The sequence below is a fragment of the Amblyraja radiata genome, chromosome 1 (genome assembly GCF_010909765.2).
Source record: "Amblyraja radiata isolate CabotCenter1 chromosome 1, sAmbRad1.1.pri, whole genome shotgun sequence".
NCBI lineage: Eukaryota > Metazoa > Chordata > Chondrichthyes > Rajiformes > Rajidae > Amblyraja > Amblyraja radiata.
Genome location: NC_045956.1, coordinates 23605965 through 23633564, shown reverse-complemented (window position 1 = coordinate 23633564; position 27600 = coordinate 23605965). Strand labels below are relative to the sequence as shown.

General features: G+C 41.2%; 1 protein-coding gene across 3 annotated transcripts; it reads right to left on the bottom strand.

Annotated features, from left to right (window-relative positions):
- Positions 1 to 1336: 1336 nt before the first annotated feature.
- Positions 1337 to 26344, bottom strand: htra3 (HtrA serine peptidase 3). Of its 3 annotated transcripts, none has more exons than XM_033018871.1 (10): positions 26048 to 26344; positions 25449 to 25946; positions 21790 to 21889; positions 19633 to 19858; positions 17913 to 18107; positions 16613 to 16645; positions 16213 to 16327; positions 14361 to 14418; positions 7441 to 7536; positions 1337 to 3402 (listed from the first exon to the last, which is right to left on the bottom strand). In XM_033018871.1, exons 2-10 carry the CDS (start codon positions 25921 to 25923, stop codon positions 3237 to 3239), a joined length of 1464 nt encoding a protein of 487 aa, XP_032874762.1. In that variant the 5' UTR covers positions 25924 to 25946; positions 26048 to 26344; the 3' UTR covers positions 1337 to 3236. The 3 variants fall into 3 exon arrangements, with proteins under 3 accessions (XP_032874762.1, XP_032874772.1, XP_032874768.1); XM_033018881.1 differs by having other exon boundaries at positions 14361 to 14415; XM_033018877.1 differs by having other exon boundaries at positions 26198 to 26344.
- Between the last annotated feature and the right edge of the window lie 1256 nt (positions 26345 to 27600).

Below are 27600 nucleotides of genomic sequence, written 5' to 3'. Positions count from 1 at the left end.
GGAGACCCGGTTTCGATCCCGACCACAGATGCTGTCTGTACGGAGTTTGTACGTTCTCCCCGTGACTTCCATGGGTTTTCCCCAATATCTTTGGTTTCCTCCCACACACCGAAGACGCACAGATTTGTAGGTTAATTGGCTTGGTGTATGTGTAAAATTGTCCTGTGTGTGTGTGTGTGAGATAGTGTTAATGTGCGGGGATCACTGGTCGGCACGGACTCGATGGGCCGAAGGGCCTGTTTCGGCGCTGTATCTTTAAACTAAACCCAGAGTAAACCAGCAATCCACACAAAGCTAAGGCATCCCAGAAGGCCACACAGCTAAACAAACAACACTTGCAGCCAGAGTAAGCCAATAATCCACCTTCAGAGGGAAAATTTACAATTCAATTAAGAATGAAGCTGCCTGTAACAAAGTCATATTAACCATCTCCACCAGTTGGAATCACCATCTAACTCACCTTGAGACAATAAGCATGTATTCCTGGACCTTACTCATAGTCAAAGCATCCATGTTATGCACATAAAGCCTGCGTGTCATATATCCAATTATTATTGAAGCATCTCTGTAACTCATCTACAGCTAACCCATCGCTCACAGCCATCTTAAGGTGGTCAGTAATCCACCAGCAGACATATAAACTGCACATGGAGCACTTAACCTACCTATACAAGAGTAACCATATGTATTTCATCATTTAGAACAACCACATATACTGATGGGCAGATCTCACTGTAACCCAGGAACTTCCAAGAATTTGGCCTGATGGCAATATGGGAATGGCAAATTTCCAAGTCAGGACAATGTGTTACTTGGAGGGGAAGTTGCTCTTAGACTTGATGGTAGAAGTCATTATTGGTGAGCAAAGCAGCTAATGCAAAGTTTTCCCTTCATTTTTACCAGTGCTTTTAGATCAAAGGCATCATTCCTTTGCTTCTTGATATTTGTGGGCAGGCTTTCCTGTATAATGTTCAATTTTGTTATTTATATGTGTGTCGTACCTGCAATGTACCAGCTTAGCCTGAGGTATAGCTAGTTCTCAAATGTAAATGAGCTTTTGAACGGCTATCTGATATGACCTCAAATAAGATAATCATCTGTTAAGGCCTTTTGCCTAGAGACAGGTTAACTCTCTTCCAAGCTGAAGATTGTAGCTTCCTTTTCGTGGCTGATCCTGCTAATATTTTGTTGACAAAGAGCTTACTTTCTGACTCACCAGTCTTCGCTGCAAGTGTTCAAGAGAATAAGAGAAAATAGGGATTTTTGAAGCAAAAGGCAGTTACACATGTGTTTTCATTATAGTACACCGTTGGAATAAATACTAACAAACAAGACACATTCTCCAATCACTGCAGATTTATTATTTTTGGTTGATGCTTTTATAAAGCGGTGGCAGTTTAATTGTTCACAATAACTCCATGACAACTTAAACCTGTCTTAACTGATTACTGCATCACATTAGGAAGTACCTGTATATCTTCTCTATGCATTGTAGTATCCATTTGTTACTCAAAAGCATGCTACTTTATGAATGGTTACAAATACATCACATTTTCTGTAGATACTTTTTTTCTGTGCACAGAATAACTCTCAGTTACAGTTAACAATTCAATTGTGTTTCAATATAAAATACTATATGGTCATTATTTAAAGTATATTTAAAAATATGTTTTCTAAATCTACGATTTGCCAGAGGAATAGGAATGTAACCCTTTGCAACCTGTACCAGTTTTGTGCTTTACAACAATTGAATTGAATGGAATGGAATGATACAGCATGGAGACAGGTGCATTGGCCTACCATGTCCAAGCCAACCATCGATCACCCATTCACACTAGTTCTGTGTTATTCTTTTTCTTCATCCACTGTCTACATATTAGGGGTAATTTATAGATGCCAATTAACCTATAAACCTACACATCGTTGAGATGTGGGAGGAAACCCACGTGATCATAGGGGGAAAAAAAATGCAAACACCACACAGACAGCACTGGGGTCAGGATTGAACCCAGATCTGTCACTCTACCACTATACCAACCTAAAGTTAATAAACTAGAATTTTAACATGATGGAACTTTAATATTTAAAACAAATTTGATTCCACCACTTCCCCATGCCACGATGCGCAAATGAGACAAATGCAACAGCATCTTTCAAATGGTGCATCAAGGCATAGACCACAGTTCTACAAGCAGGGCCGGTATGATGCATACATGCCCCAAAATGGACAGAGTACCTGCTTGCTCAGTGATGTGATAGCCCATCTAACCATGACCTGTGTGAACAGGAGTTAAATTTGGCACAAGAGGTCACATCCAGAAACCTGCGTGGATGGTTCTCATCTACGAGTAAAGGTACAGGTTGCAGGACCAACTGGGGACAGTCAATGAGAAATGATGGAAATGATTGAGGGGGCAGAGATATTGAAGAGGTAATAAATTGTGGGAGTACTGAAGACAATCAAAGGCGGGTGATTAATATACTCTGGCATCTAAATGGCTTCTTTGTGAGGCCTCTGGTCCACGAGGAAGCCCAAGACAAAACACTGAAACTTACCGATTGGCAAATTCTGTCCACAATTCATCCCTCAGCCAGATTACTGGATAGGAAAGCAGCCACTAGTTCTCTCCTTGGTCTTTTAAACAAGACCACCGATTAATCAAATAAACCCATTAGGTTTAAGCTATTAATGTTATGTTAAAAAAAATGTGTTGAGATTGGGACTGAACAGGAAGGTGGGGTTTTCCAAGGAGTTAAATAACAACCTTCATTGTAACTGCCACTTCACCCCTGCCATCTGGTTTCTGCTCGGCAGGGGCAGTCCAAAATGGGCTCCTTAATTTCCAAGGCAGATGTGGAAGAGAATGAATGCATTTATCCATACAGCAATGTGTAATACAGAGGAGCAACCTTTACTGCATCAGGTAAATAGACGTGTCCTGCACTGTTAAGTAATTTCACTCCAATAATAATTCCTAAACCATTGACGTAAATTGAAGAAAAGAATGAGAAGAATAGCATTTATCACTTGCAAGTACCTGTACTAAAATTCCAATCTAAGGTACTTTTATAAACCCTTTCCAGCGGGATGCAACCGGAAGAATGCCTCTCTCCAGATGACCGGTTACATAGTAAACACTTTACTCTCTGTTCAAGCAGCTTTATTGGCCCTCAGCAAAGAAAACAGAAATTGCGATCATTCCTGACCGGAAAGGGTTAACTATGCTGGCCATGTTTTAGTCAATTAAATCAGGCTCAATGTTAAAAAGTATGTCTTCATTTCCCCTGCGAACCTCAAGCAACAGAGGAAATTCATTCTTCACTGCTTCCTGCAAGTCATTTGTTGTCTTCAAGGGTATCCCATTTACTTTAACAATAACATCTCCATTCTGGATTCCACTCCTGGTGGTAAGAAAATAAAATCTTTTAAAAAGTGGCAGTAAGCTTACTGAAATATTTTCTTCAAGTGGAACAAGAGATCTTAATGTGTGATAGATCATATTCACCAGGGACATGTTAAATCCCTGTCGATACTGAGATCTGTGCTACTAAAATTACCACTTCCTTTGCACAGACTCGGGCACATTGCCTGGCTATCGTTCTTGATGTTACAAATTCAACAGCACAGCTAGAGTTTGCTCCCTGGGCAGTGGCATTGCTTTCAGTTGTCTGTGATGCAGTTTTATGGGTATGAGCATGCCCTTGATTTTAAAACTCAACACATGTGGGAAGGAAAGGGCTGCAATAGTTAAAGTATCAAGATCAAGCAGCCCAAACCCAATTCTTCTTGCTTAAAATTTAGCAAGCACATATTTGTTCATCACACGACCCCGATAAAATGAAGAAAACAAAAATACAGTTCATCACACGTTTCCGAATCTGGTTTATCCAGCTGGAGAACATATTGCAATAGGCCTGGCTGAGATGTATATGAATCATCATTTGACACGGGTGGGGGGGGCGGAAGACTAGAGGGTGGCTAATGTGCCTCTAATTAAGAAGGATTGCTGAGGAAAAACTGAGAACTATAGACTAACATGCCTAACATCTGTGGTGGGAAAGTTACTGGAGAGGTTTCAAGGTGATAAGTTATATCCTGTTTTGGAAAGACAGGAGCTGATTGGCGATAGTCAGCATAGTTGATATGTGGGCGATTGTATCTCACGAATTTGATTGAATGTTGACGAGGGTAGGGCCAAACACAGAGTCTACATAGACTTCAGCAGTGCACTTGATAAGGTTCAGCATACGAGGCTGCTCTGGAAAGTTATATTCTGTGGGACCTGAGAGAGCTAGCCAACTGGATACAGAATTGGCTTCATGAGAGGAAGAAGAGGGTAGTGGAAGTTGTTTATCGGACTGGAGGCCTGTTACTAATGCTGTGCCTTGGGGTCTATTGGTGTTTGTTATCTATATCAAAGATTTGGATAAAAATTTACATGGTATATATAGTAAATTTTATGTATATAAAGCGCAAGGGACTTAAAGGTGATCTGATAGAGATGTATAAAATAATGAGGGGGGGGGGGATAGCATGAATGATCCAAGGAGACATTAATGCTGGTTTACATCCCGACCTATGGTGCTATCTGTGTGGAGCTTGCACACTTTCTGCGAACTGTGGATTCCCTGTGGTCTGTGTGCTCAGGTTTCCTTTCACACCCCAGGTTGACAGGTTAGATGGCCATTGTAAATTACATTTAATTTGTGAGTAAGTGGGGGTTGTTGATGGGATGTGGGGGATTTAAATGCGATTGGCAGAGATGGATGGTCAATAGTCAGCATGGACTTGGTCCACTGGAGGGCCTGTTTCTTACTGTACGACACCATGACTATCGATAGATTGGGTTAATGCAATGTCTTTTTTTTCTCCCCCAGGGTAGCGGGTATCAAAAACTAAAGGGCATTGGTTTAAGGTGAAAGGGGAAAGATTTAATAGGAACCTGAGGGGCAATTATTTCACACACAGAATGGTGGGTATATGGAACAGCTGCCAGATGTAGTACAATAACAACATTTACAAGACAGTCCGACAGATACATGGATAGGGTCGGCTGAAGAGGATTTGAAACAAACACAGAAAATAGCTGAGATGAGCATTTTGGTTGGTATGGACAAGTTGGCCCAAAACACCCTTTTCTCATTCTGTATGCCTGTGGTTCTCAAGGTAGAAAGGTCATATTGGCCAATGCAAGTAATGAAGATCTCTTCAGTGGTTGTTCAATAGACTATAGGTGCAGGAGTAGGCCATTCGGCCCTTCGAGCCAGCACCGTCATTCACTGTGATCATGGCTGATCATCCACATTCAGTACCCACTCCGTGCCTTCTCACCATATCCCCCGACTCCACTACCTTTAAGAACTCCATCTAACTCTCTCTTGAAAGCATCCAGAGAATTGGTCTCCACTGCCTTCAGAGGCAGAGAACTCCACAGATTCACAACTCTCTGGGTGAAAAAGTTTTTCCGCATCTCCATTCTATATGGCCTACCCCATATTCCTTATGTGCCAAGAGAAGAAGTGTATCACATGGGCCTCCAGAAAGGTGCAGCCTTCCCCAGCCCCTAATGAGGATCCAAGATCCTGGCTCCCTGATAATGAATACATTGCATTCACTTACACCTGCCAGTTATCGCAGTCCTCATCTCAATCCAGACACCAATTAGTACTGGCATCTCCAAATTTGCAGGTTGATAGTCCCTCCCACACCAGCCAGGCTTTGGATGTGGCCTGCACACTGAAGTCTACTTTTATGATACCCTGCCAATCTTCACAGGAGGAATTTGAATATCAATCGCATCCCCACTCTATTCATTGTTAGGTAAAATGGCTCCTGTAATCTTCAAAAATGAATACTCACTTTCAATGCCCCCCTACTTTCACAACAACATTTTAAAAGCACAGCAGAAATGTCTTTGGTTACCTTTTTTGTCAAGGACACATTCATTACTCCAGTTCTCATAAAATATAAAATTACCTGTCTCAATTACTATTGCCCTGTAGCTCCAACATTGACCATAATGAAGTCCTGAAACACCATTCATGGCCCCCATTTCTGTCAGTCCTCCAGACAATCTGGACATCCTAGATGTCTCCAGGAAAAATAGTCTATGGAAGACGCCATCTCTCTTACACTACATTCAGTCTTATTTCATAATAAGAATACCTATGCCTGGATGCCTTCAATGCCATAGTAGCAAATAACCTAATCTCTAAACTCCTAGACCTTGGCCCGAGACCTCCATCTGCAACTGGGTTCTGGATTTCTTGACTGGCAGACTTCAGTTGGTTAGAATTGTTCATAACATTTCCTCTACCCACATCTAGAGTGCTCCTTAAGGATGTGTGCTCAGTCCCTTGCTTTAGTTTAGTTTAGAGAGAAACAGGCCATTCGGCCCTCCGTACTGACCAGCGATCCCAGCATATTAACACTATCCTACACGCACTAGGGACAATTTTTACATTTACCAAGCCAATTTACCTATAAACCTGTACGTCTTTGGAGTATGGGAGTAAACCGAAGATCTTGGAGAAATCCCACGTGGTCACAGGAAGAACATACAAACTCTGCACAGTCAGGATCGGACCTGTGTTTCCAGCACTGCAAGCGCTGTAAGGCAGCAACTCTCTGCTGCGCCACAGTGTTGCTCTGCCCACTCATGACTGTGTGGCCAAGTGCTATGCCTCAGTCGTTAAGTTTGCCAATGATACCACTGGCATCAGCTGGATCTCAAACCATGATGACATAAGGTGCAGTAACGGGGTCAAGAAACTAGTGTCATGGTATCAGGACAGTAACCAAGAAAGCAAGGGGGTGAACACAACCTCGTCCTTATCAATGGAGCTGCTGCAGGGATGGTGGACAACTGCAAGTTCTTTGGCATCCATATTAAACCAGCAACCTGACCTGGTCCCTTCACACTGATACAGTCATCAAGGAAGTGCATCGGTGTATTTGTTAGGAATTGTGGAAGACCAGATTTATGAAAGGTGACATCGAGGAGGCTCACTAGCAGTACATTGGAAGTCAAGTCGAGAGCTAGCAAAAGCATTTCAGATATAAGGTAAGCCTAAGCCAAAGGCAAGGGAATGAAAAAGGCAAAATTAGTGATCAAGGACATGAGGCCCGAATCAGTCAAGCTCAATTTCAGACAGAATCTCAACAAAGGGGATGTGTTCGGTGGCTTGGGAATGGAGATGGAACCAAAGACAGGGCTGTGATCTTTTCACATTTAGTTGGAGGAAATCGCTACTTGTTCATATACCAATAAAGCATAATTTTACAGAAATTTACAAGCATTTTCATGAATATTCCCAGCAATAGAATATAAAAAGAGCTGCAATATTCTGTTGAGATGCTTACAAATACTGTGCTATTCATTTATTTTACTATTCCTTACTGCAGGTTTCTTACATTGTATTGAAAAGGACAGTCCTTACCTGTATGCAGGAGAGTTTAAAATCACTTCATGTACATAGATGCCAGTGTTGATATCAGGAAAATCAGAGTTCTTTTTCTTCAATTCTTTTATTAGGCTGGAGAAAAATGTAATCAGACAAGACTAAAATAGGTGGAGAACAAAAAAAATCTTTACTTTTCTGTTCAATTTAAATTTAAATGTATGAGGAGCAAGTCCTCAGAATGCACAAAATTAGTGCCAATGGATCCCATTGACCTAATGAACATGAATGTGCAAAGTTTACCAATTATTACTTTTAGTGTATTGGCACCCCTTAATGTAATTAATAGATAATCTCACTATGAGACGAATGAAGTAGGATACCCTCCACTCAATGTTTAAGAAGGAACTGCAGATGCTGGAAAAAAGAAGGTACACAAAAATGCTGGAGAAACTCAGCGGGTGCAGCAGCAACTATGGAGCGAAGGAAATAGGCAACGTTTCGGCCCGAAACGTTGCCTATTTCCTTCGCTCCATAGATGCTGCTGCACCCGCTGAGTTTCTCCAGCATTTTTGTGTACCCTCCACTCAATGTCCTGCAACACTGCTTGTCTTAGCAAAGCAAGAAAGAAGCAATCAATGTGCTTGGGCAGGGAGGTCGATAGAGGTTCATCAACAGACCAACCCAAAATAAAGTGCAATCGGGTTTGGGAGAGGCCTTAAAAAGGGAAATTGGGCACTTTTTTTCGCCCAATTTCCATTTGTGGCGTGAAACACTAACAACCCCCCACCCGCCCAATAACAGTAAACAGCTGGGCAAAGAGGTAGCACTGAAACGGCAAGCAAGAGTGAGAAAAATCCCAAAGCATTATATAAACATAATAGCGCTAGCAGCTCATATTCCTTCACTTCCACCTACCAATCCCCAAATGCCCTGAGCAAAATCTCCTTCCCCACAGTACCTGTGCTGCAGCTTACTCAACCAGCTTGCTCCAATGTGCGTGCCTATAGCATCATGAAGAACAGAAACAGACTCTTTGGCTCACCCTGACTATTCAAGCCATCAGTATCTATTTAGACCAACACAACAGCCATCATCACCATGGCATTTCAATCACTGATCTAAATATTCCTTAACTGTAGTGAGAGTACCTGCCTCCATCATCCCATCAGCTGGTTCACTCTTCTGGGTGAAAACATATCTTCCTGGCATCACCTCTAAAAATCCTACCTCTTTCCTTAAACTTTGGAATTTTCCTTACTCTTGCTTGCCAGTGCCATTTCCTGCCACATCTTTGCCCAACTCATTGCTTTTTTAGGTTACGCACCCCACCCCCTCCCTTCCTCCCTAAACAATACACATACTCTCTAAATCTACCATAAGCTAACATATTTGCCATTACCCTGCCCTTGATATTCTCAAGGGGACAGGGCTGTGTGGGTGACATCAAGGAGATCAGGATTTCAGGCCTCTGCTTTTACCCACCCAATTCCAGGCCTAAATTAAAAGTGTAATCATCTGATGAGTTAAGTAATAATTGAATTTGAGAGACTGGATGTAAATTAGTTTCATTTTAGTCTAATATTTGAGATATTTGTTCACTCGGAATGCTATAGCTTTCATTTTATATTTGATAAACAAAAGACTGCGGGTGCTGGAAATGTACAATAAAAGTAGAAAATATTGAAAATATTCAGCGGCCTAGGCAGCGTTGTTGGAGAGAGAAAAACAGAGTTTCAGCCCAATGAACTTTCATCAGAATGGTTGAAAAACAAGCATGGTGGTGATAGAGCAAAGTGGGAGACTGTTGCAGAGATCAAAGGGAGTGTCCATGATTTGAGACCAAAATTAATGGTGCCAGCGATAAATGCTTGTAAGTTGTACATGAACTTTGTGAAGGGAGTGTAAAAATGTACAAGGATAGAGGAGAGAGAAGGAAAAGCTGCGCGATACGGAATAACGCAGTTATCTGAGATATAATGCAAGAGAATGCTATGAATATCTATTGGGGCTGGCAGCTTCTGCAGAAACAGAAAAAACTGAATTAAGTGGCAGCTTTCAGTTCTGAAACTAAATTGGAAAGTCTGGTTATCTGAAAGTGTTGAATTCAATGTTGAGACAGGAGGACTGTAACATTTTTGTTGATTTATTCAGATTTTATTTGGATCTGGGTGCCACAGCCTATCCCCGCCGACTTGGGGTTAATGAACATCCCGCAGTCTTGGCATAAGCTCAGGGGCGACAACGCAGCTATTAGGTTAGCTTACAACCTAACAGTATGAACATTGAAGATAGACAGAAAATGCTGGAGTAACTCAGCAGGACAGGCAGCATCTCTGGAGAGAAGGAATGGGTGACGTTTTGGGTCGAGACCCTTTGTCTGAAGAAGGGTATCGACCTGAAACGTAATTCATTCCTTCTCCCCAGAGATTCTGCCTGTCCCACGAAGTTACTCCAGCATTTTCTGTCTATCTTCGGTGTATACCAGCATCTGCAGTTCCTTCCGACACAGTCTGAACATTGAATATTGGTTCTGGACCCCATAAAATCCAGACTGACAAGGAAATGCCCACATTTCTCTCCCGATGACATCTGTGAACCTGATGGGTTTTATAATGATAATTGATAATTTTATAGGCATCCTTACTAAGATTACCTGCCTTTTTCCAGATCAGTAACAGTACCACAAGGAAAAGGGTGGGTTTTCAATTTGGATCTATGCATCATTACTCCAGATTTTTAGATTACAAATCCATTATGCCCGTCCCACTTAGGCGATTCTTTAGACGACTACAGGCGACTAGGCTGTTGCCACATGGTCACGGGGTGTCGCCTGTATGGTCGTGAGAAGTCTCCTCAAGTCGCCCAAAGAGTCGTAGCATTTTTCTGGTCGCCGCTGGTTCAAAAATGTTCAAAACTTTTCGGCGACTGTGGGCTTGACGCCAATGAACGTAGCTTGTCTTCTCCTGACGTGGGTGCTGTCGTAGGTTATTGCCAGGATGACGTAAGTTGTCGCCAGGTGACGTAGGTTGGCGTCAGGGCTGACTCCGGTGAATTTGGCGACTACCTACGTCAGCCGGCAACAGGTACAGGCGACTGAATTGTCTCACCTTGTCGTAGCTTGTCGCGGGCAGATGTAGGTTATCTAAGCTATGGTCGTAGGTGGACGTCCTAATGGTCGCCGGTTGTCGGTTGCTTAACGTAGCTTGACGTCGACTAGGTGGCAGGTTGTTGTAGACATTGTCGTGGGGGGGTCCAGTCGCTGGTTTTTCAGCGAGCTGCTACGACCGTGACAGTCGTCGGCAGTCGTCGAAAAACATCGCCTAAGTGGGACAAGCCCATTAATCTATCCACAGCATTTGTACAACACTGCTAGCTCCCAGTTAAAAGATGAAATTGAACTTCAGTGGAACAGTTTAAAAGGTTGAAGATAGAGAAACCAAAGTGAAAATGGAAACTTAGTCATCTTTATGAATGGAACTATGCAAAGTGGTTACCCTGTCTCTGAAATAATAAATTGGGCTTTGACATCCTGACCACTGGCAGGAGATGTGTATCTACAGAGTGACAAGTTTACATAGCAGTATTAATTATAAAGTTAGCAAAATAAATTGATGGCAGCAAAAGCAAAGCAAGAACATTGCAAACTATGAGTGCAGAAAGTAAAATTTATAGACATGAAAATTCCTGTGGATGTAAGATTTTCAATTATATCATTAATGAATTTCAAAATATCATCATTTACCCAGATCCAACATTAGACAGACGCAGTTCTCAGTGTTGTCTAAACCACTGAAGCAGATTTGTTTCCAGTGATTATAACTCAGCAAACAAGTGTCTGAGTTTCACTGAGAGGTCTTTAACAAGACTGATTTGTATTTAAAAATAAATATTAATAGTTTACTGAACAACGAATGTCTCTGCCAAATTATCATTTACTGCCACTAAGATTGAATATTTCAGAGTTGACCAAGTGTGTCAATGAGGGTTGTGTGGGCGATGTTGTCTACTTGGATTTCAGTAAGGCTTTTGACAAGGTCCTACATTAGAGCCAGGTCCACAAGGTCAGAGCCCCTAGGAACCAAGGCATTTTCGCAAATCCCATCTCAAATTGGCTCGGTGATAGGAAGCAGAGAGTAATGATCAGAGGTTGTTTTGTGGATTGAAAATCTGTAACCAGTAGTGTACTGCAGAGATCAGGCTTCCATTCCTGCTGTTTGTCGTATTCATTAACAATCTAGATGTGAATGTAGGAGAAATGATTAGCACATTAGCACGGTGCCACACCTGCAGAGTCGCTGCCTTACACTGCCAGAGACCCGGGTTCGGTCCTGACGACGGGTGCTTGTCTGCATGGAATTTGTACCTTCTCCCTGTGACCTGCGTGGGTTTTCTCCGGGTGTTCCAGCTGCCTCCCACAATCCAAAGTAGTACAGGTTTGCCGTTTAAATGGTTTGGTATAATTGTCCCTAGTGTGCGGGATGGTGTTCATGTGCGGGGATCACTGGTCGGTGCGGACATGATGGGCCTGTTTCTGCACTGTATCTCTAAACTAAATTAAAAGTTTGCTGATGACATGAACTGGTGGTGGTGGTGATGGTGGAGAAGAACGTTGTCTCCAGCAACAGAAATGTATTAACAAGTTAATAGGAAGGGCAGAGAAATAGAAGATGGGATTTAATTCTGAAATATGTGTGATGTTACATTTAAAGAGTGCTAATAAAACTGGAATGAACACCGTGAATAGTAAAACATAGGAAGTATTGAGGAACTAAAGGACTTTGGCACATATTTCCTGAAGGCACCGGCAGCATTAGACACAGTGGTGAAGAATGCCACATGGGACACTTGCCTTTTTAAATAAGGGTATAGAATAAAAGAGCAAGGAGATTGTGGCACAATTATATAAGATACAAACTGAGTGCAATTCCAATACTATGGGAAGGATGTCCACAGGAGAGGGTGCAGGAAGACAGAAAGCCGTTTCAATTAAGAGGAGAGACTGAATAGGCTGAGTTTGTTTTCCTTGGAGCCATAGAAGCTGTGGGATCTACCCGATTCAGGAATACAAAGTTACGAAGGTAATAATAGGGTAGATAGTGCGGACATTTTCCCCTTAGCACTTGAAAGGGCAAGGCTGGAAAATGGGTTTGGCATATTTGATAGCCAGCACAGCAAGCCCCGTTTCCATGCTGTGTGGGTCGCACATTCAACATGAAACCGTACTTAATCCAAATAGAGGCAGCAATAGTCTTCAGATCAAACTCAGCATGTCATTAGTATCGTCAACTCTCATTTCTTAACCCTATCATTTTCTCCTAAATATTATCGTAACGTTGGACCTAATACATGGCAGATAAACAGAACTGCCAACAACAGCACCACATATTCTGTTTGTGTAGCCTGCAACCCAATGATATGAACGTTAAATTATCTAATTCTAATTAATATCCCTCTTACCCCACCCCACTCACCCCCTATAATCCACACCTATTATCTCCCCCCCCAACCTAGTCACCTTTCTCCTTTCCCTTCCTCCATGCACCCCCGATCTCCAGGTCCCATATTTCCCTTTTATCCCACATTCCCCTCCTCCTATCCCCTTCCATCCCTCTCCTTGGCTTCACATTTCACTTCTCCTCGTGTTTCATTATCTTTAGTCTCCTTTTCTACAAGCCAGCCTTTGCCTACCCATCGACCAATTACCTCCTGACAAATATGCGCCTGTCATGTGCCACCATTTGTCCTGCCCGGTTTTCCAACTTTCTCACCCCTACTGCATCAGTCTGAAGAAGGGTTCCAACCTAAAACATCGCTTATCCATTCCCACTGCACATGTTGCCTGATTGGCAGACTTTTCCAGCACTTTCTTTTTTTGCTCAGGTTTCCAGCATCGGCAGTTTCTTGTTTCTGTCAACAACCTGCTGGTTGTATAGGAAGGAACTGCAGATGTTGGTTTACTCCGAAGATAGACACAAAATGCTGCAGCAACTCAGCAGGACGAGAAGGAATGGGTGACGATTCGGGTCAAGGCTGAAAAAAAGGTCTCGACCGGTAAATTTCACCCATTCCTTTCCTCCAGAGATGCCGCCTGTCCCGCTGAGTTACTCCAGCATTTTGTCAACCTGCTGGTTGTACATCCATTCCAATTTATGAACTGACCACAATCTAGATAGCCAGGGAAACACACAGAACCCCGAATATATGTTAGGTTCTGATAATGTAGATAGGACACTGAATACCATTCTAACCTCTAAGTACTGTTACTTCCTGAGTTTGCCAAAGACAGAGCTCATCAACTGCTGATGACTGCAGAATTTGCATACATTTCTCCTCATCTTCCTAAAAGAACACCCTTTATTTCTGCTATGACCTCTAGTCCTAGACTCTCCCACTAGTGGAAACATTCTCTCCACATCTCTTGACTTTTCAGAATGGATGTGGAGAGGATGTTTCCACTAGTGGGAGAGTCTAGGACTAGAGATCATAGCAGAAATAAAGGGTGTTCTTTTAGGAAGATGAGGAGAAATTTATTTAGTCAGAGAGTGGTGAATCTGTGGAATTCTTTGCCACAGAAGGATGTGGAGGCCAAGTCAGTGGATATTTTTTTTAAGGCAGAGATAGATAGATTTTTGATTAATACAAGTTTCAGAGGTTATGGGGAGAAGGAAGGAGAGATAGATCAGCCATGATTGACAGGTCGAGTAGGCATGATGGGCTGAATGACCTAATTATACTCCTATCACTTACGACCTTTTGACCTTAAGCATTACTGGAAAACATTTCATTCAACAAAATTTCCTCAATCAACATAATGCACCATGAGGTTTTCAGTACCCATGAGCGAGTGCAGTGCAATATTCATTACAATGAAAAAATGATTTGCAGATCAAAGCAAGGAATTGCAGTATTGAGCCGATTGAGAAAGGTGAGTAACTGCAGCAATGAAGCAAACTTACGCAGGAGTTAAGATCAGCATCCTCACACCAATGAACCGCTTCTTCACACCTGTGACTTCTCAATTATAAGCACAAGGAGAAAGTACAATTACAGTGAATTTTAATAAAAGGGTAATCATCAGGTTGTTTTCTACTTGTTCGGGATACTTCCTAAAATGAGTCATTCATCTTCACCCCAATGCCTCCTGAATCTGCTCAATGACCTAGTAGAGCAAATGATTACTGACATTTTGTTTTCTAATAGGCCCCAGATATGTTGAATGTATTACTACCACCTTAAAGAATTTTCCCAGTGGGAATCTTTGTTCTTTTCACCATCTTTCTAGAGAATGCAAAGGACCGACCATGTGAAGGGTTTGCAAAGACTAAACTGAATAGCCAAACGCCAATAAGATCAGCTTTATATTTCTAATTTTGGGCGAGGATTAATACATAGAAATAATACTATTCCACAAAGCAGCTGGTGCTCGCATCTTCAAAAGCACAATTATGTCATCAAAACATTCACTGGTTCTACAAAAATAATCTGTTTTTCAGGATCTTAGTGTTGCTACGTGACAGAAAGCATGAGAATTGAGACATTGACACGGTTGGGTCATCTGCCAAAATATAACATTCATAATAGATTTTATATTTATAAAATGAATTGTTCTGATTTTATTCTTTTTGCATTTGTGATAGGCATCCACAAAAAGAAAGAACTGCAAATTACCCAGGCCTTCATCAGTTTTTAGTGTTGATCTCAACTGTGAGCTCATACTTTATCGTGCACACTGAAAGCTACTATTTATTTCTTATACTTATAATACTCAAGATAATGTTTTTAAACTGTGGCATTTACATGTATGATTTGGATGAGGAAATTGAAGGCTTTGTGGCCAAGTTTGCAGATGATACGAAGATAGGAGGAGGGGCAGGTAGTGTAGACAAAGCAGGGGCTCTGCAGAAGGACTTGGACAGGTTGGGAGAGTGGGCTGAGAAGTGGCCGATGAAATAGGGGGAAGCAAAGGGTGGTCATGCAATTTGGTAGTATGAATAAAGGCAGAGACTATTTTCTAAATGGGGAGGGAATTCAGAAATCTGAGGTGAAAAGAGACTTAGGAGTGCTGGTGCAGGATTCCCAAAAAGTTAACTTGCAAGTTGAATCAGTGGGAACAAAGGCCAATGCAATTCCCAATGCAACTTATTTTCAGAGGACTAGAATATAAAAAAACAGGGATGTAATGCTGAGGCTTTATAAGGCACTGGTCAGACTGCATTCAGAGCATTATGAGCAGATTTGGGCCCCATAACTGAGGAAGGATGTGCTGGTGTTGGAGGGGGTCCAGAGGAAGTTTACAAGAACGATCCCAGGGATGATTGGCTTATTATATGATGAGCGTTTGATGGCATTGGACGTATACTCTCTGGAGTTTAGAAGGATGAGGGGAAAACCTCACTGAAACTTACCGAATAGTGAAAAGCCTGGATAACCTGGATAGAGTGGATGAGGAGAGGATGTTTCTAGTGGGAGAGTCCAGGACCAGAGGCCATAGCCTCAGAATAAAAAGATGTTCCTTTAAAAAGGAGATGAGGATGAATGTATTTAGTCAGAGAGTGGTGAGTCTGTGGAATTAATTGCCACAGAAGGTTGTGGAGGCCAAGTCAATGGATATTTTCAAGGTGCAGATTTATAGGATTCTTGATTTATGTGGGTGTCAGGAGTTATGGGGAGAAGGCAACAGAATGGGGTTGAGAGGGAAAGATAGATCAGCCATGATTGAATGGCGGAGTCGGCTTGATGGGCCGAGTGGCCTAATTCTGCTCCTACAACTTATGAACACCCTTGAAAATAAATTAGCTTAATTCTTACCTTTGGTTCGTTTATGCAGAAAATCAGTAAGAAATTTTGCAATGCGATCTGATGGAATTGCAAATGATATTCCTGCTGCCACCTTCAATGTATTTATTCCTATAACTTCCCCATCCTGTAGATGAGAATTGTAATTAAATGTCAAAACATCTGGGTGTATTGTGATCATTATTATTTCCTGGTTAGATTTGGAGAAGGAATTGCATTTTGAAGTTTTACATAAACTTATTTTTGTAACAGATAATATCATGTCCTTTTTAAGCATAATAATTTAACAATCTCAAGATGTTAAAGACAGTTAGATGACTGGAAAAATGACAAAAACGCTAGGAATGCAGTCAATAAGGCGCACTGACTTTCAACAGAGAAGCGAAATGGAATGAAACATAATTTGACTTACCAAATTCACCAATGGGCCTCCAGAGTTCCCGTACTTCAGATATGTGCAATAAGTGGAAAAGAAGACATAATTTATCACATTACAGAAATACAATATTCATCAGCATTGGACTATGCAGCTTCATGTCCAAAATTACTATTAACTGCCATTATTTTAACTATTATTATAGTCCAACATATGAGATTTTATTAAAACGGAAATCACTCCCATTTTCCTCTTATTATTATTTTCAATAGGCAGTGACTTCATGTTCTCTAGCAGCCTACCTGTGTGTATTTTCAAATCTTAATAATGAGTTGCATTTTGTATTTGCAAATCCTAACAGTGAGTTGCATTAAATAAGCACAAAGTACTGGAGTAACTCAATGGGACAAGCAGCATCTCTGAAGAGCATGGATGTTTCAGGTCAGGCCCCTTAATCAACCTGAAGAAGGGTCCCAGCCTAAAACGTTACCTATCCATGTTCTCCAGAGATGCTGCCTGACCTGGTGAGTTATTCCAGCACCTTGCATTTTTTTTTGTAAACCAGCATCTGCAGTTCCTTGTTTCTCCATTGAATAGGCATCAGGTTTAACTTCAATTTTGCCCTTTTTGCCATTAACATTTGTGCCAATTATCCCAAATAGTTCTTGGCTAAATAACAGAACAGGACTTATCAGTTGATATCCAGCACATTAAGATCTTATTTTATCTTGCACTGAATAAAAATAATATTTAAACACAAAATTGCTCTTCCATTCCATGGAGGCCAATTCACTGGATGTTTTCAAGAGAGTTGGATATAGCTCTTAGGGCTAACAGAATCAAGGGATATGGAGAGAAAGCAGGAAGGGGGTACTGATTCTGAACGATCAGCCATAGTCACATTGAATAGTGGTGTTGGCTCAAAGGGCCAAATGGCCTATTCCTGCACCTATTTTCTATGTTTCTATGCATCTTAATTAATGGGCAGTAGCATCTGCTGCAAAGATCCAATGTTTATAAAGTAAATCACACTCCATATAGTGCATTCAAAATAAGCACATTGGATTTCAAGTTAACAGCCACCTAAAGCACCAAAAACACAGGCCTGTTGACCTCTAGCTGCACAGGCCTTCCAGATGTCTGGCCTCAAAGTTTATTCTTATTTAATGCTGTTCTCCAGGCATAATCTTCTATGTGGAAGCCAGGTCCCATTGATGAGGAGGCCTAATCTTAACAGGTAGCCCGACCCTCCACACTTGCTTTCACAGTTGGTAAAGCTCCCTCACCCCTCAAACTCTCCAGCTATCAACATTTTCAGTGGTTCATTTATACTTACATTGATTATGGCATCTGTTTGTATGTAGTCCATGTCCGAGTCCTTTAGACCTAGTTCCCTTCCATCCCTCTGAGCAGAGCTGACAATCCCTGTTGTTACTGTATTTTGCAAAGCAAAAGGACTTCCAATTGCAACTACAAATTCTCCTGGTCGGAGTTCAGCTGACCGACCTAGCGGTAGCACATGTTGCTTTCTCTGCAAAGGATCATATTGTTTATAACATCACTATTATGTTATTCTGTCAAATAACATCTCATTTCCTGATGGTAGATATGAACATTAAATTTGATATTTTTTTAAACGTAGGAACTTTCCAAATTATATTAGTTTTTCTTTACATTATAACAGGAAATTCACATCAGAATGTCATCATTGACTATGTAGCATCTCTTAGTTAAACAACATTCCCCCCCCCCCCCAGACATTCCCTCTAATATCTTGAATCATATTCACAAATTCACGTGGACTTAACTATCCAGCAATGCAGAATATACAGCTTGGTGGCCACAAGAATACAGTGATGAGGAAATGTGTTGTTTTCTTGAGCCTGATTGTGATCAATTTAGAAGCCTACTCCATTTGTGAGATTGATGTGGAAATTCCAACACTAACTATTCATCCATCCATCTGTCCATAACCTTAGCTGCATTTTGTCCAAATGCAATTAAGGCTCAAAATCAATTCTTATTGATGTATTTTGATTATAAAATAGGGACTGGTTTCAGCTTGCCATCTGCTACTTACTTCTAAAAATCACCATTCCAAAATCTATCTCAATTTTCAAAATTAAAGTGCTAAGTGTACCAAAAAAAGTCACATCTACTGAAAGACTACTTATCTTAATCAAATATATAAGAAAGATAGACACAAAAAGCTGGAGTAACTCAGCGGGACAGGCAGCATCTCTGGAGAGAAGGAATGGGTGATGTTTCGGGTCAAGACCCCTCGTCTCGACCCGAAACGCCACCCATTCCTTCTCTCCAGAGATGCTGCCTGTCGCGCTGAGTTACTCCAGCTTTTTGTGTCTAACTTCAGTTTAAACCAGCATCTGCATTTCCTTCCTACACATAAGAAAGGTGTCCACTTGTCTCAATTCTTAATATTGTGGATCATCTGTGCCTGATATGCAATGTCGGTGAGTGTGCCTTAAAGTCGTCATTTTGGCAGTGGTTATTTCTCTAGATTAAAGTTACTTATTATGGAAAAAGCATGTTTTGTGGTTTAAAAATTAGCGTGAAATTTATTTAATAATGTAGAGTAAAATGAATGGTTAATTCTTCGATTTTCCTTTTCGCCCAAAGGTTAGCTTCACCCAACTGCTTCTACACTTCTGAATTCTGATCCAGCCCTTGGATTGAAAGCTCTTTCTCTCTCTCTCTCTCTCTCTCGCCCCAATAATTGTGCTTGTTCCAATTGAGACGGGAAGGGCTTTCTCTAGATCATGTTTTTATTTTAATTCAACAATGCCCAGGAGGGAATTTGGAACCTCATTTAAAAGACACAAGGAAAATAACATAGAAACACATTTTCATAAATGCAAAAGAGAAAGACAAAGTTCACTCTTGATATCAGAGGTGAAGAAACTTAATGAACGAAGCATTATTGTGCATCCGACCAAGTAAACATCTAACCTGGTAATGACTGATATTCTGTGCCTTGAATAAGTAAATGTATCAAACTAAAAGAAACTTAATTTCTAACAAAAAGATGATTTATTCACCTTGGAATTAATTTTTATTGTTGCTATATCAGCCTTTGTATCAATATCTTTTATTGTTGCCTCGTAGGTTTTTCCATTGTGTCCTTGCACTTTTATCATTTGTTGACCTGACATAACATTATTAGTGGGTACTACCACATGGGCATTGGTCACAATTAACCCACGTTCTGATATTATAAAACCAGAACCACTTGACAATGGGATGTTTCGTCTCAGCAGTGGATGCCTGTACAAATGAAGAAAATTGAAACAAGGCTATGACAACTTATTTTTACATCTTTACAGCATACAACGAACATTTTGTTGCCAATACTTAAACTTTACTAAAACTGTATTCTTGCCAATATCTTCACATACTAAACATTTGGAAAACACTAAAAAAGCATAACAATTGATAAGTATCACATTTCTACAAATTTTACCATTTCATTAAATTGCAATTGTGCAATGAGTTATTGAATGTCAAAAAATATTTGGGATTTTGCATATTTTACATACACATACACATACTATATATATATTATATATATATATATTATAATATATATATTCAAGGCTGAAATTTATATATTTTAGGGGCTAAGGAGTCAAGGAATATGGTGATTGAGCAAGGAGTATTTTAATATTCTTATCCTTAGAAAGTATTTTTACGATCTGATCTTCTAAACCTTATCAACCCAGTGACTCTTCTTCTAATCCTGACTTTCTCGCCCATTTCCTATCTTTCGTCATCCCACCCCAGACAACCCTTGCACAAACTGGACATAGACGGATCTGAATTATTTCATGTGCCCAGCTATGGTGAAAATGCAAAGGCTTTTCCCTGAACAAGATCTGTTCACTGAAATACAAAAGACTCAATTTCACATTGATAGATCTTGGAACGAAACTCTAAAATGGACAACCATGAAATTACTCTCTAATGTGCCTGAACATGCATGTTTCAATTTCAAGATAGTTGATGACTTAACGACTAAAGCTCAATAAATTAAAATATTTTGCGAAACATGTGGAATAAGTACTAGCAGGGCTTGGATGGGCATGTGAATTTACTATACAATACAATACAATTTATTTGTTGTCATTTGAACCCAGAGGTTCAAACGAAATTTGGTTTCTGCAGTCATACATACAAGAAGAAGAACCAAGACACAACACAATTTACACAAACATCCATCACAGTGAATTTTCTCCTCACTGTGATGGAAGGCAAAGTCTTATCTCTCCCCTGCACTCCTCGTTCTCCTCCCGATGTCAGAGTCAAAGCCCCCGGCGGGCGATGGTAAGTAAGTCCCGCGGCAATTATAAAGCCGCGCCGGGCGATGCAAGGCCCTGCTCTGGGTCTTGGTGTTGGAGCCCCCGGCGTGCGCTAACAAATCCCACGGCCATTTAAAGCCGCGCCGGGCGATGTAAGGCCCCGCTCCAGGTCATCCTCAACCCCGCAACTCGGGCGGGAGAAGTCGCCGTTGCGGAAGCCCCGAAAAGCGGTCTCCCACCAGGGACCCGCGGGCTCCCGGTGTCACCGTTCACCAGACCTGCGGCTGGAGCCTCAGAATCTCCTGGGTCGGGTCACAGCCGCGCGCCACCACAGCTCCTCCCGCTCTGAACTCGGCCAGCTCCACAATGGTGGGTAAGTCCGCAGCCCCGCATCTGGAGCCCCAGGTCGTTCCGGTTGGAGGCCGCTCCACGGTGCTCGGCCCCAACGACAACGGAGACCCGACAGAGAAAAGGTCGGGTTCTCCGTGCAGGGGAAAGATTTTAAAAGTTTCCCCACCCCCCGTCCCCCACACACACATACCCACACACATACCCAGTTTTAAAAATAAATAAAAACTACATTCAAACGAGACAAAAAAAAAAAAAAAAAGACAGACTGACTGACTGCAGAGGCCGCTGCGACGCGAGTCGCGCCACCCACCAATCTATTGAATTCAAGTCCACATCATGCATCAACCAACTTGTTATAACTTAATTGCCTAATTGGGCTTTTGAATAGTCCTCTATGCTAAACATTTATCCAGGGACTATCTTTGCAGTGCACCTAGAAATGGAAACCAAACATAAGCCATCCAAGCCTGTCTTGTGTCGCAAGGAAGAAAGTGTCAGTGTGCTGAACTTTACATATGTAATTTTCAAAGCACTTGTTTTCAGACTTACCTTAAAACTAGTTCAATGTGAACAACTGCAGGTGCAATCTTTTCCACCACATCCGCTATAAAATTGAATTTATATCTTAGACTGTTTGGATGTGAATGATCTATACTACACAGAAGAAATGTTGGATTTTATTTATGAAATTCATAGTACTCCTATCTTATAAAATCAGCGATATCCATTTAAGTGGCAAGTTACTGTTTGTACATTAGAAATACAATTCTAGTCCAGTTAAAGCAGATCAGTTTACAACAATTTTGAGATGCCGAATAAATTTTATTCTTCAGAATTTGTGAGAAGAAAAACTAAAAATATATACAAAATGTAAAAGAAACAATAGATTTTGTTAATCTTCACATGATGGAAAAATCATAATATGGACAATATTCTAAGAAAGCACCACACTGTAGTGTGGATGTGTACCATATAATCCACCAATGAAAATAATTTGCCAAAAGAGCACATGCACAATTAAAGGATGAGAGTACATTGGTAACTTTTAAGAACGTTGAAAAATTAAAATATCTTCCAACAGAGCAGTGGGTATCTGAAATACATTTATATATTTTTTTCTGAGAAGCCATGTCAATGAATCTTAAACTGCTTCCTAAATATCTGGTTCCGAAATTTAACTGGAAAATAAAAGGACATCTAATCATACACACAAGATTGAACAATAAACTTTCTAATAGTTAATTCTAGGAAAATATCATTCATGTAATATGTGGGCAGAGTTATGTATTGTTGGAAATATTGGATTCATGTCCTTGAGTTTCGCCCAGTTACTTTTAATGGTTGAGTGAATATTCCAAATAATATTATCTTTTAAGTTTTCTTTTTGTCAAACTTACTTTGCTTCAAATATTAGCATAAAGTATTCTGGATCACATGGGATAGTGAGATTTGCACAAGGTCAAAGGTATATAACGTGCAAGAATGAACTGCAGATGCTGGTTTAAACCGAAGATAGACGCAGAAAGCTGGAGTAACTCAGCGGGTCAGGCAGCATCTGGAGAGAAAGAAAGGGTCGTTTCGGATCAGAAGAAGGGTCTCGACATGAAACGTCACCCATTCTTTCTCTCCAGAGACGCTGCCTGTCCCGTTGAGTTACTCCAGCTTTTTGTGTCTATCTTCTTTTATATAACGTGTATTGTAGTTCAGGTTTGTATCTGGTTTGGCTCTGGTTACTCTCCAGTGCAGGTGGATATGAGACTATATGAAGACTAAGTGAGCATGAGTGAGTACGAAAGGAATTGGATAATTTAGTTTATAATTTATCAAAGCCAAATAATACTAGCCAAATCACTAAACTAGCCAAATCTATAATTAGTAGGATTGTATACATGCGAACATATTTATATATGTAAGGAAAAAAACACAAAGTGCTGGAGTAACTCAGCGGGTCAGGGAGCATCTTCGGAGGACCTGGAAAGCTGATATTTTGGGTAGGGACAAAGAAGGGTCCCGATCCAAATTATCACCTTACCATGTCCTCCAGAGCTGTTCCTTGACGCGCTGAGTTACTCCAGCACTTTGTCCTTTTTGTAAACCAGCATTTGCAGTTCCTTAAGTTTCCATTTATGCAATGTAGACAAAAGTGCTGGAGAAACTCAGCGGGTGCAACAGCATCTATGGAGCGAAGGAAATAGGCAACATTTCGGGCCAAAACCCTCCTTTTATGCAATAATATGTACAGTGCACTCCATAATGTTTGGGACAAAGACCCATAAATTATTCATTTGCCTCTGTATTCCACAATTTGAGATTTGTAATAGAAAAAAAGCACGTGGTTAAAGTGCACATTGTCAGATTTTAATAAAGGCCATTCTTATATATTTTGGTTTCACCATGTAGAAATTGCAGCAGTGTGGCGAGCGCAAACTCTCCTAAACTCGCAAATAAGGTCGCTCTTGCAATCACTCTAATTTAATCTACGTCTCATCTGTCCACAAGACCTTTTTTCCGGAACCGTGGTTGCTCTTTTAAGTACTTCGTGGCAAACTGTAACCTGGCCATCCTATTTTTGCGGCTAACCAGTGGTTTGCATCTTGCAGTGTAGCCTCTGTATTTCAGTTCATGAAGTCTTCAGCGGACAGTGGTCATTGACAAATCCACACCTGACTCCTGAAGAGTGTTTCTGATCTGTCGGACAGGTGTTTGGGGATTTTTCTTTATTATAGAGAGAATCCTTGTGTCATCAGCTGTGGAGGTCTTCCTTGGCCTGCCAGTCCCTTTGCGATTAATAAGCTCACCAGTGCTCTCTTCTTAATGATGTTCGAACCGTTGATTTTGGTAAGCCTAAGGTTTGGCTGATGTCTCTAACAGTTTTATTCTTGTTTCTCAGTCTTATAATGGCTTATTTTACTTTCATTGGCGCAACTTTGGTCCTCATGTTGATAAAAGTTTCCAAAGGTGATGGAAAGACTGGAGGAAAGACTAGGTGCAGAGAGCTCTCTTATACCTGCATTAAGGAGGCAATTATTACACAACTGAGCAATTACAAACGCCTGTGAAGCCCTGTCCCCCAAACATTATGGTGCCCTGAAATGGGGGGACTATGTATAAACACTGTTGCAATTTCTACATGGTGAAACCAAAATGTATAAGAATGGCCTTTATTAAAATCTGACAATGTGCACTTTAACCACATGTGTTTTTTTTCTATTACAAATCTCAAATTGTGGAGTACAGAGGCAAATAAATAAATGATGTATCTTTGTCCCAAACATTAAGGAGGGCACTGTATTTAATACATATTAACACAAACTGGTAGCAAATCTCATGCGCAGTAAAGAACAATAATATTCAATGTAAATTGATGCATTAAAATATATCCAAAGAACTGTCACTCTTCTGACAGTTATTTTCAAATTAAACAAGAGTAAATATTTGCAGGCAATTCTTTTACTTTTATAATACTCCCTAATTATACAGTGGTAGCTTTATTTTAGTTTAGAGATACAGCCCTTCAACCCACAGAGTACGCGCCAACCATTCACACTAGTTCTTGACCCACTTTCGCAAACACGCCCTACACTATAGGGCTAATTTACAGAGGCCAATCAGCCTACAAACCTGGAGAGCACCCGGGAAACCCCACACAGTCAGATAGAAAACATGCAAACTCCTCACAAGCAGCATCCAAGGTTCAAACCTACATCTCTGGTGCTGTACGGCAGCAGCTCCACCAGCTGCACCACCCTTCTTCACGTATTTTAGAACTAGTTGACAGAGACCTCACATGTTTTGAAAAAGTATATTATGCCCATGTTTTATTCCGACTGTGGCATGAGTTTGCTTTTGATGTGTAATTATCTTAATATTGCAAGATGTAGTGTGATGCGATGCATTATTGCAACGTCGATACAATTATATCTATTAATACTTTAACATTGATAGGTATGGATGTATAACAATATGTTTAAGAAGGAACTGCAGATGTTGGTTTAAACCGTAGACACAAAAAACTGGAGTAACTCATCGGGTCAGACCGCATCTCTGGAGAGAAGGAATGGGTCGTTCCGGGTCTGAAGAAGGGTCTCGACCCGAAACGTCACCCACTCCTTCTCTCCAGAGATGCTGCCTGACCCGCTGAGTTACTCCAGCATTTTGTGTCTATAACAATATGTTATCGGCGGCGGAATATGAAAGCAAGTGCTCACCTGGTTCACATGCACCTTTGTGAACTTGTACTACCGCTTGCAGCTTCAGCTGCAGGGCTCTCCGGCTGGATGACTTGAGCTTGCACAAGTTGTCGTAGGTTTTGCCGTCGCCGCCGCACACTTTGTAGTTGAGTTTGCAGCGGCAGACGCCGGGCCCCTTGGCCGCACGCTTGCCAAAGAGGGGCTTGCACTGCATCCCATCGCCGCAATCTACATCGTGGGCTCTCCCGCAGGCTTGGCCCTCGGCGGCGGCGCACACCAGGCAGCAGTGGCAGGCGTCCTTCACATAACCATGCAGGCAGCTGGGGCTGGGGCACACGGACACGTCGCAGCGTTGCCGACACACGGGCTGGGCTGTGCCCCGGGATAGTGCGGGCTGCGGGGCTGCCTTGCAGCCGGACAGGAGCAACGAAGCCCCCACCAGCAGAGACCAAAGACAGCTGTTCATCGCTGCAACAGAACCCACTGCATTCATAGGAACAGACACCACAGAGAAAGCTGAAACAAAAAAAATCACAAGGTTCAAGACCAAACTAGAAAGATGCTTTTTTTTTTTTTTAAACACACATTGCAACTTGCAAGATAAACCGACGACTTACAAAATACAGTAGTTTCTTTTTTTGATTTAAAAAAAAGTAAATTAGTTGTGCAAATGCAAAATATAAAAGAAAATCTTGTTTAAAACCTGAGCGTTTTACAAGTATTTAAAGTTTGCGCCAGTGACCATTGGGTATCAAACCTCTGCTCACATAAAAATTGCAATGAGGCCGAAGATTTGAAGCAATAGATACTTTTTAAATTGTAAAACGATAACCCTCAGGAAAAAAAAGCTATCCGAGGATGGAATCAGACTCCGTGCTGCAGCTGAAAATAATGTGTTAGCCTTGAAAGCAAACGGTAAAAAAAAAAAGCCTTTTGATGCGTTTTCCGGCTGACTCACCAGGCTTTAGCCAATGTTTATGAAATTGGAACGTTGTTCCAGATCTCTACAGCTGAGCTGACCCAACCCATCGTGGCACATACCAAATATAGTATTCCGTCTTCAATCTTTAAACTTGTTTATGCTCTTTCATGTTCATCATTACTAGAGCCAGGATGTTTGGGCACTAAAAAACTCTGAAATTGGCAGGCAAAAAGGCAAAATAAAATTACAAAAAAGGCGCGAAAAAGGCATTTATTGACAAAAAAGGCATTTATTTCCACCACCAATATATGGTTAAAAATAATAATATAAACGGACTGTCCCACTAACGCGACTTTTTCGGCGACTGCTGGCACCCGTCATAGGTCGTTGCAGGTTGCTGAAAATTGTCAACATGTTAAAAATCCAGCGGTGACCAGAACAAGGTACGACTCTTTCGGCGACTACTCACGACCATACAGGCTTCACCCCGCGACATGTCGCCAGGATGTCGCCTGTATGGTCGTGAGTAGTCTCCTCGGTCACCCGAAGAGTCGTAACGTCTTTCTGGTCGCCACCGAATTTTCAACATGTTGCAAATTTTCGCTGACCTGCAACGGCCTATGACGGGTGCCGGCAGTCACCGAAAACCCACGTAAGTGGGACAGGCCCTTAAAGGTATAATACATTAAATGACCAAAGTTGCCTGGTTGCACATAATTACTCGCATTTTTTTTTCAACTTATCGGGTGGTAATCTATGCCGTCTGTCAGACAGAATATGTTTCAGTTGTGAAAAACCCTTTCTACCCCAGCTGAGGTCACTGGTGCATACCCGAAACAAGCTACAGACTCTATGTTCATGTTGATATCTTGTGCATTACAACTACCTTTGAGAACTTGAGCTATGTTTTCTATTTCCTTAAGATTTGTGTTAGCTAAAATCACTCTCTCACATTTTCCTTGTATGTCTTTACCTACATCGCCAAGAACTTTACGAATATCGACAATTGCTTTGTTGAAAACCTGCAAGTTATCACTAATGTTTCAACACGTTTCTCAAGGGAAGTGATAGCTTGTGGGAAGTTTGCAAAATTGGAAGCAATAAACATAAGATTGCAGTGGAGGGACTTTTTCTGCATTATTTCACTGACTATCCTGATTGCAGCATATTCTTCTTCTTCAAAACAGTTGATGATTTATTTTATCTTTTCAAAATTTGCAGCTTAGTAGAATACAGCAGAGAGCCATG